At 51.1% G+C, this 17,055-nt stretch overlaps 1 protein-coding gene across 1 annotated transcript in view; it reads right to left on the minus strand.

The window, feature by feature from the left end:
* The window catches only part of LOC123638758 (nuclear pore membrane glycoprotein 210-like), a 72,296-nt gene extending 58,038 nt beyond the window's left edge, over positions 1-14,258 (minus strand). The window contains exon 1 of the mRNA XM_045552587.1: positions 14,107-14,258. Within this exon, the coding sequence (XP_045408543.1) occupies positions 14,107-14,258 (152 nt within the window). The remainder of the gene's footprint in view (positions 1-14,106) is intronic.
* Between the last annotated feature and the right edge of the window lie 2,797 nt (positions 14,259-17,055).

Consider the following 17,055-nt stretch of genomic DNA (forward strand, 5'->3'; position numbering starts at 1 on the left):
ACCTTTAAGGGGCACAAAAGAACCACAAAATCCACCAACTATGTGTCCTCATCTGTAAGGCAGGGCCTCCACCCATCCTGCCTTCCCCACAGGGAGTGTGCAATGCTGGATTAAAAAGCACACTAGAAACTATCCATCAGAGAATTATAAAGGGAAAAGTACGAACCAAACTCAAAGTGGAGACTGCCTTGGGGGGGTGGGGATGGAAACCAGGAAGAGAGCAATAAAGGGGAATTCATTTTATTTCTTTAAAAAAAAAAACCAGACTGGAAAAAAATATACACATTGTTACACAATGGTTAATTCTGATGGTAGAGATATAGGTATCCATTATTCTTTTTTTGTGTGTTATTCTAACTTCTAAATAAAAATATCTTCCCTCTAATATTGGATGTAACTTAAAGAACTAGTGCTATGCCCTCATCTTACAGACAGGTAAACTGAGGCTCAGAAGGAAAAGGGGATTGGTTTCAGGCCATGCCAAGGACCAGGCTGGGATACAGGTGTTCCAAAGGTGGGATGCTTTCTGCTGAGTCACCTCCTGGCCACACAGAAGCGCCCCTCCTGCTCCGGGCTGTCTCTGCATCTCACAGTACTCAGAAAGGGCCTTAACAAACCCTACGCATGCCCCTGGAGATTCAGGCTGACTCTTTCCTGGTCTGGGAATGGAAGAGCTGGCCACCCATGTGCAATTTGGGAATGTTTCTCCTTCCAGGATCTGGGCAGAGAAGACTGATGTCTGCACTGAGGGAGGGTAGGTGATTCTTCAGACACAGAGGTTACTGAAACCGAGCCAGGCAGAGAGAGACGGGGAGTGCAGGAGGAGATTCGACAGGTGAGAGCAGGCAGGAACAGCTCATCTCTTGAGAGCACTGAGATATCCAGGGACAATTTTTTTTTTCATGAAAAAATAAAAGTGTTCTGGCAGAGCTGTGACGGTTAATTTCATGCATTGAGTTGACTGGGCCACAGAGTGACCAGATATTTGGTCAGTGTTATCCTGGCTATTTCTCTCAGGGTGTGTTTGGACAAGACTGGCATTCACACCGGTGGACTGGGTAAAGCACACGCCCTCCCTGGCATGGGCGCTTTGTCCAATTAGTTGAAGGCCTGAACAGACAAAAGGCTGAGTCAGGGAGAATTCCCACCATGCCTGACAGTCTTGAGTGGGGACATCAGTGTCCTCCTGCCTTCAGACTCAAACTGAAACGTCAGCTGTTTCAGGTCCGAGCTCATCGGCCTTCAGACTGAAGCTGAACCATCACCTCTCCTGGGATTCCAGCTGACTGCAGACCTTGGGACTGGTCAGCCTCTATAATGACGTAAACCGATTCCTTATACTAAATCTCCCTCTCACACACACACACAAATATACAAGCATATATGAGATGTACAGGATATATACACCCTATTGAATATATATGACATATACAGAGAGAATACATACGCGCTATTGGTTTCTTTGGAAAACCCTGACTAATGAGGGAGGGTCTAAGAAATGAGAAGGAGAACTGAGGAAAGTGCCCACCATGTGTTAAGCTCAGAGCTAAATACTCATATCCATCAGATCATTTAATCCGCCAGCAGCCCTACAGAGAAAAACCAAACTGAGGCTCAGAGAGATCAAGTAGTTTGCCCAAAGCCACACAGCTGTAAGCAGTGGGCCCAGTGATCACAGCTAGGTCTTGGCAACTCCAGATCAGACACTTCCCACTATATGAGCATTTTCCCCAGGGTATAATACACACACCACCAGAGAGGTTTAGATGCTGCACAAATGAACTATTTTTTAATTGAATCATTACGTATTTTAACTATTATATATTCATTTTGAAGTGTTTTAGGAAAAACAAATACACCAAACTCATGAGCTCATAAATGTTAATGTCAATGTTTTAAAAAGTGAGTCATTTTGAAGGAAACGTTAAGTAAATTCTACTAGAGGTAGTACATAAAAAGGCTGCATTTTGACAGTGGCACAAAGTGACCGCAGTTTGGGAAGCACACCACTCCCCAGGACACCTCAGGGAGCTATGGGTCAAGGGAAACCAAGCCCTGCCACGCCAATCATGCCTTCTCTCTGCTGCTGGTTCTGTTATAAGCTGCAATTTCCTAACATTTCTGGGAAGACAGTGGCAAGGGAAACCTCCAGCATCGATACCAGCTCTAAAAACCATATAGGACTCTCTCTCTCTGGTTGGGTAGACCCACCGTGAGGAACAGAGAACTGCTGGATGATGCGTGTGGCCATGACAGCTAACACAGGCCCTGAGCAGTGCAGGCTCTGGGCCACATGTGGGCTGTGCAACAGCTCGGCCCACGCTCTCAATGGGGCCAGAGACGCAGGGCTCAGGGACAGTCATGCACTCACTAAGTGGAGAGGGCAGAGTCTGCACACAGGGTTGAGCAGCTGAGACACCAGCACTGTCACCTGCCACCCACTGAAGTCAGGTCCACCAGCTCCACAGCCAAAGACACAGAACCTGGCTCGTGAGGCTTTTCTGCTAAAGGGCCTTCCCCTGGCCACCTAATTTAAAGTCACTACCACCCCTCAGAAAGGACACTTGCTCCTCCTGCGTCCGTCATTCTTCCCTGCATCTCAGCTGGTGGGCAGTGCCTGTGCCCCACCCTCCCACTCACCAACGCCCCCCAGGCACACATGGCAGGCTCCACAGTCAGGAATGGTGCCCCTGCCTTTCCCTGGGACCCCAGTGCAAGCAGTGCAGTAGCACTCAGTAACAGGGCCATGGCTCACTCAGTCCTCTCATCTGTTGGCATCTGGTGGAAGGTGAAGTCATAAGATAGAAGGGTGCTGCCACTCACCAGCTGTGTCACCCTAAGTGAACAACTTAACCTCTCCGGGCCTCCAGAGCCTCATCTGCACAATGGGTATAAAAATAGTGCCTACTGCAAAGGGCTGTGGTGAATTAGATGGGATAATAAATATAAAGCTCTTATCACAGTTATCAAATTTAGGAAAAAGGAGGGAGTTCCCAAATGAGGGGGCTATGGTCCTACAATATTTGGCACAATTCTGCTTTTTAAAAAAAGGAGGAGGCCGGGCACGGTGGCTCACGCCTGTAATCCTAGCCCTCTGGGAGGCCGAAGTGGGTGGATCGCTCGAGGTCAGGAGTTCGAGACCAGCCTGAGCGAGACCCCGTCTCTACTAAAAATAGAAATAAAAATTATCTGGACAACTAAAAATATACATAGAAAAAATTAGCCAGGCATGGTGGTGCATGCCTGTAGTCCCAGCTACTCGGGAGGCTGAGGCAGTAGGATTGCTTAAGCCCAGGAGTTTGAGGTTGCTGTGAGCTAGGCTGACGCCACGGCACTCACTCTAGCCCGGGCAACAAAGTGAGACTCTGTCTCAAAAAAAATAATAAAATAAAAAAAGAAGGAAAGCTGAGCACAGTGGTACACACCTGCAGTCCCTGGCCAACTCCTGGGCAACCATACAAGACCCCATTTCCAAAAAAAAAAACGAAAAAAAAGGAAAGAAAGAAAAAAAGAAATGCAGGTCCTTCCCTACTGTGATCATTCATGCTTAAACCTGTCCTGCCTGTCCTTCCTCTTCCCTGAACGAAGCCTACCCCTGATACCCTGAGGTCAGGTCCTTTCCCCACTACCAACCACCTACATCCTCAGAACCATGACAAGGTTACAGGCCCAAGGTCACACTGCTGGCAAGACCCTGAACCATCTGACATCTAATCTCTGCTCCGAAGCTTCTTCTGCCCCACCCAACCCCACCCACTTTCCTACCTCTGTTCCTCTGCCTATGCTGTTCCCTCCAATTCACACACCCTTCTCACCTGCCTTATGCTGCCCAACCCTCTTGGCTCACGGCAAATGACAACTCTTCCACGGACTGTCCCCATTCTCCTCACCCACAGCACCACTGGCTCCCCGTGAGGTCTCTGAAAGCACATTTATTGAGTTATTCACAACGTTCCAGGCGCTGTTCTAGGTGCCAGGGACACAACAAAGTACAAAACAGGCATTCGTCTCTCCCTTTGTGGAGCTCACATTTTAATGGGAGAACAGGAATAAACAAAATGAGTTTATATGGATTAGCTAATAAAGGCTACAGACAAATAAAGCAGGTAAGGGAAAGGTTGCAATTCTCAGCAGGACAGTCAGAGGAAGCGTCACAGAGGGTGACATGTGAGCAGAGACCTGAGGCAGGAGTGGCTCTTTATCATGAAGGGGTGATGCATGTTCATCTCAAGACTATTGTATATCTTTTCTTATTCTGATAATATGATGAATTACAGTGATTTAAAAAAAAATTAAACCAACCTTGCATTCCGGGGATATGCCCTACTTGGTCCTGATATAGCATCCTTGTTATATTTTTCTGGATTTGATTACCTAGTATCTTGTCAAAGAATTTGGTGCTTTTGGTCTGTGGGTTTTTTTTTTCCTTGTAATGTTTTCGTTAGGTTTGCAATAAGCATAACACAGGGCTCCTACAAATGAGCTAGGAAATGATTACTCCTTCTGTCTCCCCTGAAACAGTCTTTAAAACACTTGGATCATTTCTTCCTGAATTGTTTCATAGAATTAACAGGCCAGGCCATCTGGGCCTGCAGTTTTCTTTATGAAAATGTTTTTAATTACCAACTTAACTTTACCAGTGTACCAAGTGCAACAAAAGGCATGGTAGGCTGCCTGCCTTTCCAAGTGTTTTCAGAACCATCCCAAAAGTTACATGCAGCAAGCAGGTCAGGTGTGCCCACCTGCCAGCTGCTGGACCTGAGCTCAGCAGCTGTGACATGGCCACGCTGTGTGCTCCATTCTCGACGTCCTCCCAGATCACACCAGCTTCCCCGCACACCCCAGGTCTGCAGAGTTTGGTGAACCGGCAAGCAGGGCAAACACTGACTCGTGAGGGTCATTCCTGCTGGGGACATGTGCTGCCCAGCCTCCACCTCTGTTTCAGTAACAGCACCCAACTTTTCTGTGGGTACCTGCCTGCTGTGGTCTGAATGTCTGTGTCCCACAAAATTCTTATGTTGACTCCTCACCCCCAAGGTGATGGTGTTGGGAGGTGGGGCCTCTGGGAGGTGATTAGGTCATGGGAGCAGAGCCCTCACAGATTGGCTAACTGCCTTACAGTAGAGGCCACAGAGAGCTGCCTCGTCCCTTCCCACCATGTAAGGACACAGCAAGAAGGGGGCAGCCTCTCCGACCCAGTAGAGGGCCCTTGCCAGAACCTGGCCACGCTGGCACCAACCTCAGACGTCCAGCCTCCAGAACTGTGAGAAATAAATGTCTGCTGTTTATAACCCACCCAGTCTGTGGTACAGGCGGAGCATCCCTAATCTGAAAGTCCAAAATCTGAAATCTGAAACCTTTGAGCACTGACATGACAATATAAGCGGAAAATTAAACACATAGGTACTTAACACAAACTTTGTTGCATGCACAAAATTATTAAAAATATTATATAAAATTACCTCCAGTCTATGTGCGTAAGGTATATATGAGACATAAATGAATTTCATGTTTAGATGTGAGTCCCATCCCCAAGATATCTCATTATATATATGCAAATATTCCAAAATCCAAAATATCTGAAGTCCCAAACACTTCTGATCCCAAGCAGTTTGGATAAAGGATACTCAGCCTATACTTTGTCAGAGCAGCCAGAATGGACTAAGACACCACCTCTTCCCGCTCTCAGTCCATGAGGCTCCAGAGCGCCCACGCCTCCTCTGGAGGCTGAGAGGCACACGACTGATGCGGCCTGGCCCATCAGAGCCACGGGCTCCCTCATCCGCAGATGGGGGTTCAGACTAGAGCATGCACCCTAGGAGAGTCCAATCAAAATAGGTGCTGTGGCTTGCGTCCTACCAGACTTGAAGCTGGGAGATGATAGCATTAAAGCTCTTATCTTGCTTCCCCAGCAAGTACGGGGCCAAAACCAAGACACAGAAGTAAAGAACTAGTCCTGGTGACACCACATTAGCCTCTGTGACATGAAGTCTGAAACAAATTCTGCCTGGGCATTTCCCTTTCATGAGCCAAAACATAGCTTTGTTTCATTTAAACCTTTTAGTTTGGGTTTCCTGTCACAGATAGTTGAAAGAGTCTGGACAGATAAAATCTGCACACCCGCCGCCAGGAATAATTTCTTTAGAGCTCACCATCTTACTTAATTCAGACCACTGGTACTATATTTAAAAACAACAGTAACTTTCATTTATTCCACGCTGTCAGGCAAAAGTAAAATACATCACAAATACTTCATTTATCTCACAACAATCCTATCAAAACCCCTATTTGGTACATCAGGAAACCTTCGCATGGATGTTAGGTGACCTGCCTAAGGCCACATCCCTAGAAAAGGGCCTCAGTGACATGTGGCTCTGGCTCCAGCTCCCTGGTCTGCACACTGTCGTGCCCTCTTGTTCAAAACAAGGCCCACGAGGGGCTAGGGCCCCAGACGCCAGCAGAAAATAGCCTTAACTTTTGCCTGTGTCAGCCTCCACCTCCAAATGTATTTTTTTTTTTTTTTGAGACAGAGTGTCGCCTTGTTGCCCTGGCTAGAGTGAGTGCCGTGGCGTCAGCCTAGCTCACAGCAACCTCAAACTCCTGGGCTTAAGCAATCCTACTACCTCAGCCTCCAGAGTAGCTGGGACTACATGCGCCACCATGCCCGGCTAATTTTTTTTTTTCTATATATATTTTAGTTGGCCAGATAATTTCTTTCTATTTTTAGTAGAGAGGGGGGTCTCGCTCTTGCTCAGGCTGGTCTCGAACTCCTGACCTCGAGCGATCCACCCACCTCGGCCTCCCAGAGTGCTAGGATTACAGGCGTGAGCCACCGCGCCCGGCCCAAATGTATTCTTAATACTGCCTTTTCAAAGTGTCGTTGATGTTTTAAAACTCTGTTGAAGCAGACCAGGTAACCAGGCGTCAGCTGAGCAGTGCTGGCTCATTTCCTCAGGCACCTAAGGCTCTCAGAAAGAAGTCGATGACCTGGTTTGGAACACGGCTCTGCCACTAACTGGCTGTGAGGCTCCTCATCTCTCGATCCTCATTTGCAGAGTGGGTAGTCACTCAAACCAAAGGGGTGTTTTGGGTTTATTGTTTGTTTGTTTGTTCATTCTTAGGATTAAGTGGGGAATAATATGCAAAGAGTTTGACAGAAAAATTGGTTCTCCTATGTTGGGACCCTCTGGCCATCCCCTCCACACACTGTAGCCCTGGAAGCCCCGGCCTCTGGACCTGCCGCCCAGGGTCTGCAGTCTCTGGCCAGCAGGGGCAGCTGCCTGGACACCTGAACCTTCCGACAGCCCTTCCCCACCCTTGGGCTTTCTGCTGGCCACCTGCCCGAGTGCACTGGCACCCAGGTTCCACTTGTAACCTTTTCTTATTTTGTTCTTTTAAATTGATTCTTCCTTACTAAAAATAGTACTTTAAAAGGAAACTTTATACACTAGTATAAATAGAATACTCATTGTCTGCCATACACCCTGATGAATCAAAACAGTGTCACTAGGGCCGGGAGTGGTGGCTCACGCCTGTAATCCTAGCACTCTAGGAGGCCGAGGCGGGCAGATTGTTTGAGCTCAGGAGTTCGATACCAGACTGAGCAAGAGCGAGACCCCGTCTCTACTAAAAATAGAAAGAAATTATATGGACAGCTAAAAATATATATAGAAAAATTTAGCCGGGCATGGTGGCGCATGCCTGTAGTCCCAGCTACTCGGGAGGCTGAGGCAGCAGGATCGCTTAAGCCCAGGAGTTTGAGGTTGCTGTGAGCTAGGCTGACGCCACGGCACTCACTCTAGCCGGGCAACAGAGTGAGACTCTGTCTCAAAAAAACAAAACAAAACACAGTGTCACTAGATTCACTGTTGCCTGCAGAGGCTCTAAGCCCATCTGTCTGCTCTCTCGGAAGACAGGCAAATATTAGAGAGTGTTAAGGAAAGTTAAGATGGTGGGGGCCAGGGGCTGGGGTAGGAGGAAATAGGGAGTTATTTAATGGGTACAGAGTTTCAGTTTGGGAAGATGAAAAGTGTTCTGGAGACAGATGGTGGTAATGGATGCACAACAATGTTAATGTATTTAATGCCACTGAATTCTACACCTAAAAGTGGTTACGGAGGTAAATTGTTATATATATATATATATATATATATTTTATCACAGTTTAAATAAAAGAAAAAATTTAAACAACATATTGGCACCAGAAGAAAACATTTATGCTGAGGAAATCTAAAGCATTGACAGTGAATTTTAAAACAATGAATCTTTCTCATATCCACTGTCGCCCAAGGCTGGGCTGTCACACAGAATGTGCCAGTGCCTGGGAGGCGCTGCCTTTGAGGGAGACGTGCCCCACTCTCCCCAACACAGCACAGGAGGCAGGAGGCAGGCAGAGGACAGGGGAACCTGGAGACACCGGACGGACGTCAGGCCAGAAAGCAACAGTGAGAAAAAAAGAGAAGTGAGAGCTGCACAAAGAACAGGAACGGGTGGGGCAGTGGACAACACAGCCCACCACCCTCCATCCACCTGCAGGGTCCACCCCTCACGGTGCACAGAGGCAGGGTCTGCAGAGTGGAAGCTACCCTGAGGGCTGTCGGAGCCCAGGCAGAGCAGGGAACCCACAAAGGAAGCAGGAAGAAAACAACCCAGGCTCCAGGTTGACTCAAGTCAACAGATACTTCCTGGCACCTCCCCGCTGTGGGTCTGGTAGAGGGAGGTGGGCAAGGTCCTCTCCAGTCCTGTGGGAGCCACAGATGCAAGCAGCCCCGGGGGCCGGGTGCAGGGGAAGAACAAGGCCCAGAAACCCAGGCCCAGTCCAACCCCACCCAGCACCTGACCTGGCAATCCCCTTCCTGTCTCCTAACCACAGCCCACAAGGGCCCACACGGCCCCGCCCGGCCAACCTCTCTAACCTCCCCTTCTACCACCCTTGCCCTCACCAACTGTGCCTCCTTTGTGCTCTTCTGACCAGCTCAGTCCCAGCTCAGTCCCTCCTCGGGGCCTTTGCACTTGCTGTTCCCTCCAGCTACACCTGCTCAGGTCCCAGTCTGACTCCAAAGAGGCTTATCCCAACCACACTACCCAAAAACCCACCCCATCTCCTGCAGTCCTGATCTCAGCATGCTGTTTTGTTTCCCTCACAGATGTATTCTTAAGTTAAATGCATCCATGGATTTCATCTTAATTATTTAACTCCCGTAATCAACCATGAGTCCCACAAAAGCAGGGCATCACCTGCTCCTACCCTATCACATCCCTGGACCTCCAGTAATTCCTGGCTCACAGCAGGAGTCACAGGTATTTGTCACCTATTTATTCGTGAAACACTCACGGTCCACCAATGTCTGTCCTGCGTTCAGGCAGGACAGGCCTTTACACTGTGCTCTCCTGGGCCCTGCAGGAGCTCTGGCATCTCCGCCCCTCCCTCCAACTGCCAGGAATGACGCCAAAGAGGACCCTAGGTGACACCACACTAGGCCAAAGCCTGTGATTCTAAGGCCCCTGGCAGAAGAAAGGAGGAAAGAGATTTGATCTAGGTGTGTAACAGTGAAGGGTGCACACAAATGGGTGGCAAGGGGAGAAACTCTTGACCCAGGGAGGAGAAGTACAGGAATGGGATCGGGGAAGGCAAAATGAACGGGTGCAAAAGGTAGACTGGCAGGCCCCCAGTTGAATGAAACTCGCTTTTCTTGGTTATGTTTCCATTTTGTAAATTTTTTATTTTAATTTGGGGGCCAGCTTCCCTCAGGCCCTGCTGCCTCACTTGTCTAGTTGCCAGCACAGGAAGTGCCTCTCCTCTGTCCTGGAGGCTTTGAGCCCTGAGTCCTGCAGAATGCAGCTGGGCTAAATGAGGCCTGCCGGGGTCAGTATGCTGCGGGTTCTCCGGAAGAGCCAGAGGAAACCCTTCCCCCACCTTCCTCCCCAACTTTACTGACAAAAGGCTGCAAGGTGACTCCCTACTGCTTCCTCCTGCTGGGGCAGGCAGAGGGACCCTCGATGTCCATACCCAAGGGTGGTGCTGGCATGTGACCTCCCATAGTCACTGGTCAGCAAAGAGAAACAGATCGGGGGTCTTTCATGCCCACTGATTCCCTAATGGTCATCTGAGCTGCCTGGGATCAGCACAAGGTCACGTTCCACAGCATGGTCCCATGCCCTCCCTGGCCCAGAAAGGGCTCCCACTTGCCTGCCCAACAATCTTTACACCCATGGCTGAGAAGTTGCCCGGACCATACAAGACAGGGTGCACCCTGGTACAGGACCAGGCCTGGCAAACACATCAGGCAACTCCAGGGTACCCAGAGGAGGCTTTCAGGGACAGGGAGGGAGGAGGAAAAGTCTAGGCACAGCTCAGAACAGTGGATGCCATGGGTGCTGCATCCAGAAACTTTTTACCAGCTCCACACCCGCCCTCATCTCACGCTGCCGCTCACACTTTGCAGCAGGGCTGCTTCATCCAGAGGCCTGAGATCTCGAACAACACCCTTTTCCCCCAGGGGGAACCAGTGGCTGCCTGAAAGAGGGTAAAAACGCTCAAAAGTTTGGTCTCTTCTTGCAAAACCTACAGTGTAATTCCACTCCAGAGTGTCAGGTGGGTCAGCCCAGGGCTAGACTTTATCCAAGACCACACCTTGCTGATCTTCCCTTCCCTGTCCCATGTCAACAGAAAAGAACCCAAACTCTGTAAAATAATTTAGAGAGGTTTATTTTGAGCGAAGTAGGAACAAGTGGACTCACAGTGGTTGGGTTACGGTTTGGTTTCATACATTTCAGGGAGACAGTTATTACACATAAAGTCACAAATCAATACATGGAAGGCATACACTGGGTTGGCCTGAAAAGACAGGATATCAAGGGGGGGGGGGCTTACAGGGTGTAGGTGGGCTTAAAGATTCCTTGATTTGTAATTAAAGAAATGAAGCTTTGTCTAAAGGCTTGGAATGTTTTAAGATAAAAAAGCCTGTTAATCAGAGACAAGGTAGGACTCACAATCTCCAAAGTAAATTTGGGACCTGCAAGTGTGATTTAAGCTTTGTCGCACACAGCCTTAGGCCTGGTAATGAGTTACAAAGGACACCTCCAAGAAGGGAAGGAGACATGAGGAGGCTTGTCTGACCTCCCTTCTCACGGCAACTCAGCTTTAGGTTATTTCTGGGGTCCCTTTGGCCAAGAAGGGGTCCCTTCAGTCAGCTGGGGGGCTTAAGATTTTATTTTACTTCACACCTACTTCCCAGAAGAGCACCTTCTGGTAAATCTCACACAACAGAATCCTGCCTCAGGTTCCACTTGTGGGCAACCCACCCAAGGTACTCAGTACTGGAGGATCCAGAACACCCTGGGAAAGTACGAAGGGATGATGCAACATCTAGCCAGCAGAATGGTGCTGGGACACTAAACCCTCAAGATTCTGAAGCAACATAGAAAAACACTTGGGCTTTAATGTTAGCTGGTGGTTACCGAGCGGCCCATATAACCAGGTTTGAGGCAGTGTAAGAAAGGAGCTGCGAGGGGAAACATACATGACTAAAAGGAAGCCAAAATGCTGAGTGTGACTGTATAATAGTCAAAGGATTATGGCATGATTTCTTTTCCTCCTCTATTCTCCCAGTTTTCTATATACAGTCATTTTGTATATAAAAGGAGCTAATGACATATACTTTCTGAACCACTTTCAATAATGCAAAATATCTAAAAGGAATTAGGAATTTGTCACACCACCAGCAATGCCAGCCAGGTGCAATTGCAGGGATTCAAGAGTCTGGCAAATTAGCCAGAGGCTGCAAGACCCAACGTCTAATAGGGTGGACAGGGAGCCGTCCCAGCAAATTCTGCTCCAACTCAGTCTCTATCACCACCCTACATGACTGCAGAGATCACTTCCCTCTCTGAGGTTCACACTCTCTCAATCTGAAATGCAAATAGTTTAGACTAGATGACCTCTATGGTTCCAATGTAGGGATGAGGCAGAAAGGGAAGGTCGAGAGAGACTGAGTGTAGCCATTTTGACCAACACCAGACCCTAACCACCCTGAACAAGGAAGTTGCCAGGATGAACTAAACTTCCTGTAGGGTCTACAAGTTTTAATTTTCTTTGTTTTTCATCTCAAAGAGTGAACAATGAAACAATCTCTGGATGAAGAGCTTGTTTTCCTCCCAGGTTTTGATGACTGTGGATATATAGCTTGTCTATATGCCAACTCAAAATCCCCAAAGGAGACTCTTCAAAACTAGAGCAATAGATGGCTGCACTAGGAATAGCACCACTAAAAATAAAGAAAACATTTTCAGAGCTTGACTGATGGAATATTTTCCTGTGAAGTTAAGGGCAAATCACAACCACCAAACACTTCTGAGAAGACACTTAAGTAGCCACACATTTGCAATAAAAACTATGGATCAGACACTAAACAAGTTATAAGGTACTTAGCACTTCTCTGATGCATCAGAGATCAGGAATGTTTTTTCCCTTCCTCCCACTAAGTAAGTTAAAATCCACCAACACCAACATCCATCAGCTCCTCTTGGAAAAGGAAATGCAGTTAGGGAAAAAAAGAATAGTGTTGTTATTTTAGAAAAAATACTATAGTTACAGAATCTCAGAAGAAGTAGCACACAAATACATCCAAAGGGAGTCACTTGAAGCCAGCTGTTAATAACCAGCTTCCTCTTTCCTGCCTATGTGTCAAGAGAAGAGACAATTTCAACAGGAGAATGAGCGTGTGCCTCCTCCTAAGTGCTAACAGCTGATCTTCCCACAGAGGACAAGGGCTTAGACGGGAAACAGAAAACTGAAACCCAAACTCAGTCTCTGATATCAAGCTGGAAATAAGAGCCTCCAGGCAGGCACATAAAGCACTAAACCCAAAGTGCGGTGGGCTGACACAGCACTTCTGGATTGCGGGAGGCAGACTTTGGGAAAATAAATAGGGGCACGTGACAGAGAACCCGGTCTGAGCTCCGGCCATCACACTGACATACACACCCCGACTAATACCCGGACAGACTTCAAACACACGTTTGGCTCTGTAATGGGGTCACACCTGGTTAAGCCTCAACCTTGACCCAGCCTTGAAAGAGAAAAATGAAAGCAGCTGCGGAAGCGTATCCTGGGGGTGCGACGGGGGCAGGAGGCCACCTCCTTCCCATCCCTGGCGGCGGCTGGCGCTCCGAGGCTGGCGGTCCAGCCCCCCCTCCCCGGCGGCGGCAGAGGCTCCATTCCTCCCGCCTGCAGAACGAGGGGCTGCATCCCGTCACCCCGCCCGGTCGGGGCGCTGGCCAGGCCCCCTGCGGCGAGGACAGAGGCCTCCAGCTTCATTAGTCCCCGAGGTTCCACAGGTCACACTCCACGCCCCCCCCACGAAGAAGACCGAGGCCCCCGGAACCCCCAGGGGGGGTGACGAAAAGGGACCCTGAGCATCCAGGCCCGCCCCACGCTGGGCAGGCGGAGGGGAACCACCGACCGCTCCCTCGCCTCTCGGTTCTCACCTGTGAAGCAGACCCCGGGGTTCCCTCCGGAAGCCCTTTCTTCACAGGCTCCCGCCCGTCCCAGCGACCGGCGGGCGGCTCGGCTCCCCCAGACGCCCCCAGCCCTCGCCACAGGCCCGTTCCCACGCCTGCCGCCCTCCACGAACGCAGGAAACGGGCCTCCAGCCTAGGCCGTTGCAGGGCCCTGACGGCCCGCGGCCGGAGCACGGGGCGGAGAGGTGAGACCAGGGGGGCCCGCCAGAGCGCGGCCTCCCGGGCCGCCCTCCGCCAGGCTCACCTGGAGACCCGCCTCCCGCGCGGCCCCCGCACACGGGTCACGGCCCGCCAGGCCCGGGCCGGCTCGTCCCACCGAAGCCGCGTGGAGCCCGAGACGCCATGCGCGGTGGCGGCAACCCGCGCGCACGCCGCCGGGTGACTCAGGCGCGACTGGTCGCCGCGGCCGCCAGGCGCCCCGCGAGAGCGCGCCGCGCACCTGCCGGCCCGAGCCTGGAGGCCACGCGGGGCCGGCTCGCCGCGGCCGTCCTGCCCGCCCGCGCACCTGCGGCGAGCGCCCGCCCCCGCCCGGCCTCCCGGCCTCCCGGGCTGGAAGGCCTCCCCGGGCCGCCGGCTGCGCCTCACCAGCGGTAGCAGCCCTCCGAGGCCTCCAGTGTGAAGTTCACGCGCGTGGCCCTCGTGAAGGGCAGCAGCACCTTGGGGATGTTGAGCTTGGCCACCGCGGCGGGGGGGCCCAGCGCCAGCAGCAGCGGCGGCTCCCAGGCCCGCGCCGCCATCCTGGCAGCGCCTCAGCCCCGGCGCCCGACCGCCCGCGCGCTCCCCATCGCGCCCCGCGCGCCCGGCCGGCACGTGAGGAGCGCGGGAGGCGCGGAGGGGGCGGGGCGAGGGCCCCCGGCGGCCGAGCGCGGGAACTGAGGGGCCGCGCTCTCGGCGACCCCGCCCCGGCCCGCGCGCCGGAACTCGGGGTGGGGGCGGGGGGCGCGTGCCCGGCCCGGGGCCCGGAGAGCCGCGACGGGCGCGCGGGAAGCCCCGCTGGTTTCCGGCCCCCGCGCTCACCCCGGGGCCCTCACACTCTTGCCGTCCTGGACGCCAGTGGGAGCCTCGCGGCCGCGGGCGGCGCCCACCGGCCCTGCGCAGCGCCTCCGGCTCCTGAGACCGCGTCCCCGGCCGGGACCCACAGTCAACACGAAAGGACACACCCCCCAATGCCTGCCTCATCCAGTCCGTGCTTCCCAGAAGAGAGACCCTCGGTTCGCACGGGAAGCCGACTGCTGACGAGGCCTCCTCTCCCTTCAGCCTCCTCACAACCTGCCCGGGCGGCGTTCTGGTCCCATTTCTCTGGGAGGAAACCGGCTGAGTGGCCCCCACGTCCCCGGCTCCCACGTCCCCCAGCCAGCAGGGCAGCCGGGGCTCGCGGATCCCCACGCCGTTGTTCTCTGCGCGTCGCCCCCTGTCGCCCACTGTCTTCCGGAAGCCGCCGGCCAGATTTAGAGCGCGACGCCGGCAGAAGCACGCCCGACGCCCCCCGCCCGGGCTAAAGACGGTTCAGCGTTGCTAAATTCACCTGCACACAGAAATGGAAGGTGCTAGGTTAAGTCTGCACTTGTGCTCCGTGGTTCCCCGTTGTCTTGGTCGTGGTTTGCGTGAGGGGCGCAGGGCCGCGGGAATAGCAATCTGGGCCTGCAGGGAAGGCCCACCCTAGCGGGAGGCCGGGAAAGGGGCCCAGCTTGTGTAAGGAGTGCGGGAAGCGCGTGCTGACTTGTAGCCAGGAAGTCACACGCTTAGGCCACTGAGTGACGAGGAAGGAGAGGCTAAATTCCAATCAGGCTCGGAAGGCTTTTTAGAGCATACACAGACACCTCACTGGGCGTCAGAGAGGTCCGGGCAAGTCCGAGCCTGCTCCTCCGGGATCATGGGGCCTCTGGATGGTGGTGGGAGGTGTTTGGGGTCTCTCCTGCAACGCCAGGGAATGCGTGTGTGTTGGGGAAAACCTTCTCTAGCGGATCCCAGTGCTGGGGGAGTGGGGGTTCCTTCCCTGTGTGCAACCAAGTGCTCCAGGAGGGGAAATTCCAATGGGTTCCCTTCTTTGAAGAAAGGAAACAAAGAATTGTATGAAAAAGGCAGCCTCAGAGGGGGTATTTGTGAGGAAATCTTTGGGTGGGTTCTAGGTTACACATTTTATTGGTTCATTTTTGAACAGGTAATACAGTCATGTTAACTTTAAACTAAAAAGGCTCAAAAGCGTGCCTGGTGAACATGATTGCCCTCACTGTCTCGCCACCCAGTACCCTTCCCCGTAGGCAGCCAGTGTTTTCTGCCACAGTACACATCTTGAGAAATGTTATCCATATGCAAGCAAATATATACATAACATGGGGCATATATATGCCTTGCCAGGCAGGTAAATAAGTAAAGGGACCAGGGGCATAGGGGACTAGGGCTTTCAGGCCCCCTAGGATCGTAAGTCCCTGTGGCCCCATCTTTCTTTCCAGGTCAACTGGTTATTGAGGAGAAATCAGTAACATGGATTTTTAGGTGAAACATCTTCATTGTAAATGATGGCAACTAATTCATTAAGAAGAACCATACACACTCTTGGACATTTATTCCAGAGAAATGAAAACTATGCTCACACAAACACCTGTACATAAAATGTTCATAGCTTTATTTATAATAAGTCAAAACTGGACACAGCACAGAGGTCCTTCAGTGGGTGCTGGTTAAACACGGCACATCCACACCATGGAATATTATTCAGCAATTGAAAAGGAACAAACCACCAGTCACAATGGCTCAGGCCTGTGGTCCCAGCTATTTGGGAGGCTGAGGTGGGAGGATCACTCAAGCTCAGGAGTTTGAGGCTGCAGTGAGCTATGATCACACCACTGCACTCCAGCCTGAGCAACAGAGCAAACAGAGCAAGACCCCTCTCTTAAAAAAAATAAAAAAGGAACGTTGATACAAACAAGTTAGATGATTCTCCGGGAAATTATGCTGAGTGGAAAAAACCAACCACAAAAAAGTTATATAATTCTCAAAATGGCAAAATTACAGAAGTATAGAAGGATAGAACGAATGAGTGATCGCCAAGGGTGAGGGGCAGGGTGGGGGTTGGGGGGGGTGATGTGGCTGTAAAAGAACAGCATGAGGGGTCCTTGTGGGGATGGAAATGTTCTCTGGCTTGACTGCATCAATGTCTCATTCCTGGTTGTGACATTGTCTCATGGTTTTGGAAGATGTTACCACAGGGGTAAATGGGGTAAAAGGTACATAGGATCTCTCTGTATTGTTTATTACAACTGCATGTGAATCTATAATTATGTCAAAAAGTTTAATTACACAAACAAAAAAGCAGTCATACAAACAGGCCTACCAAAACACATCTGAGTGGACACAGCTTGCTAACCACCTGTGTTTAAGGTAACTTAAGGCAATCAGGACATTTTCCCAGCAGAAAATAACCAGTGGAAAACAACAAAATGATGGGTAAAAATTTTCCCATTTGAGGTTTTCTCCCTTCTCATTGTCCTTCAATTTGTCTCCCTACATCCAATCTCAGTTTTCTGCAAACCC

This window comes from Lemur catta, chromosome 5 (genome assembly GCF_020740605.2).
Source record: "Lemur catta isolate mLemCat1 chromosome 5, mLemCat1.pri, whole genome shotgun sequence".
NCBI lineage: Eukaryota > Metazoa > Chordata > Mammalia > Primates > Lemuridae > Lemur > Lemur catta.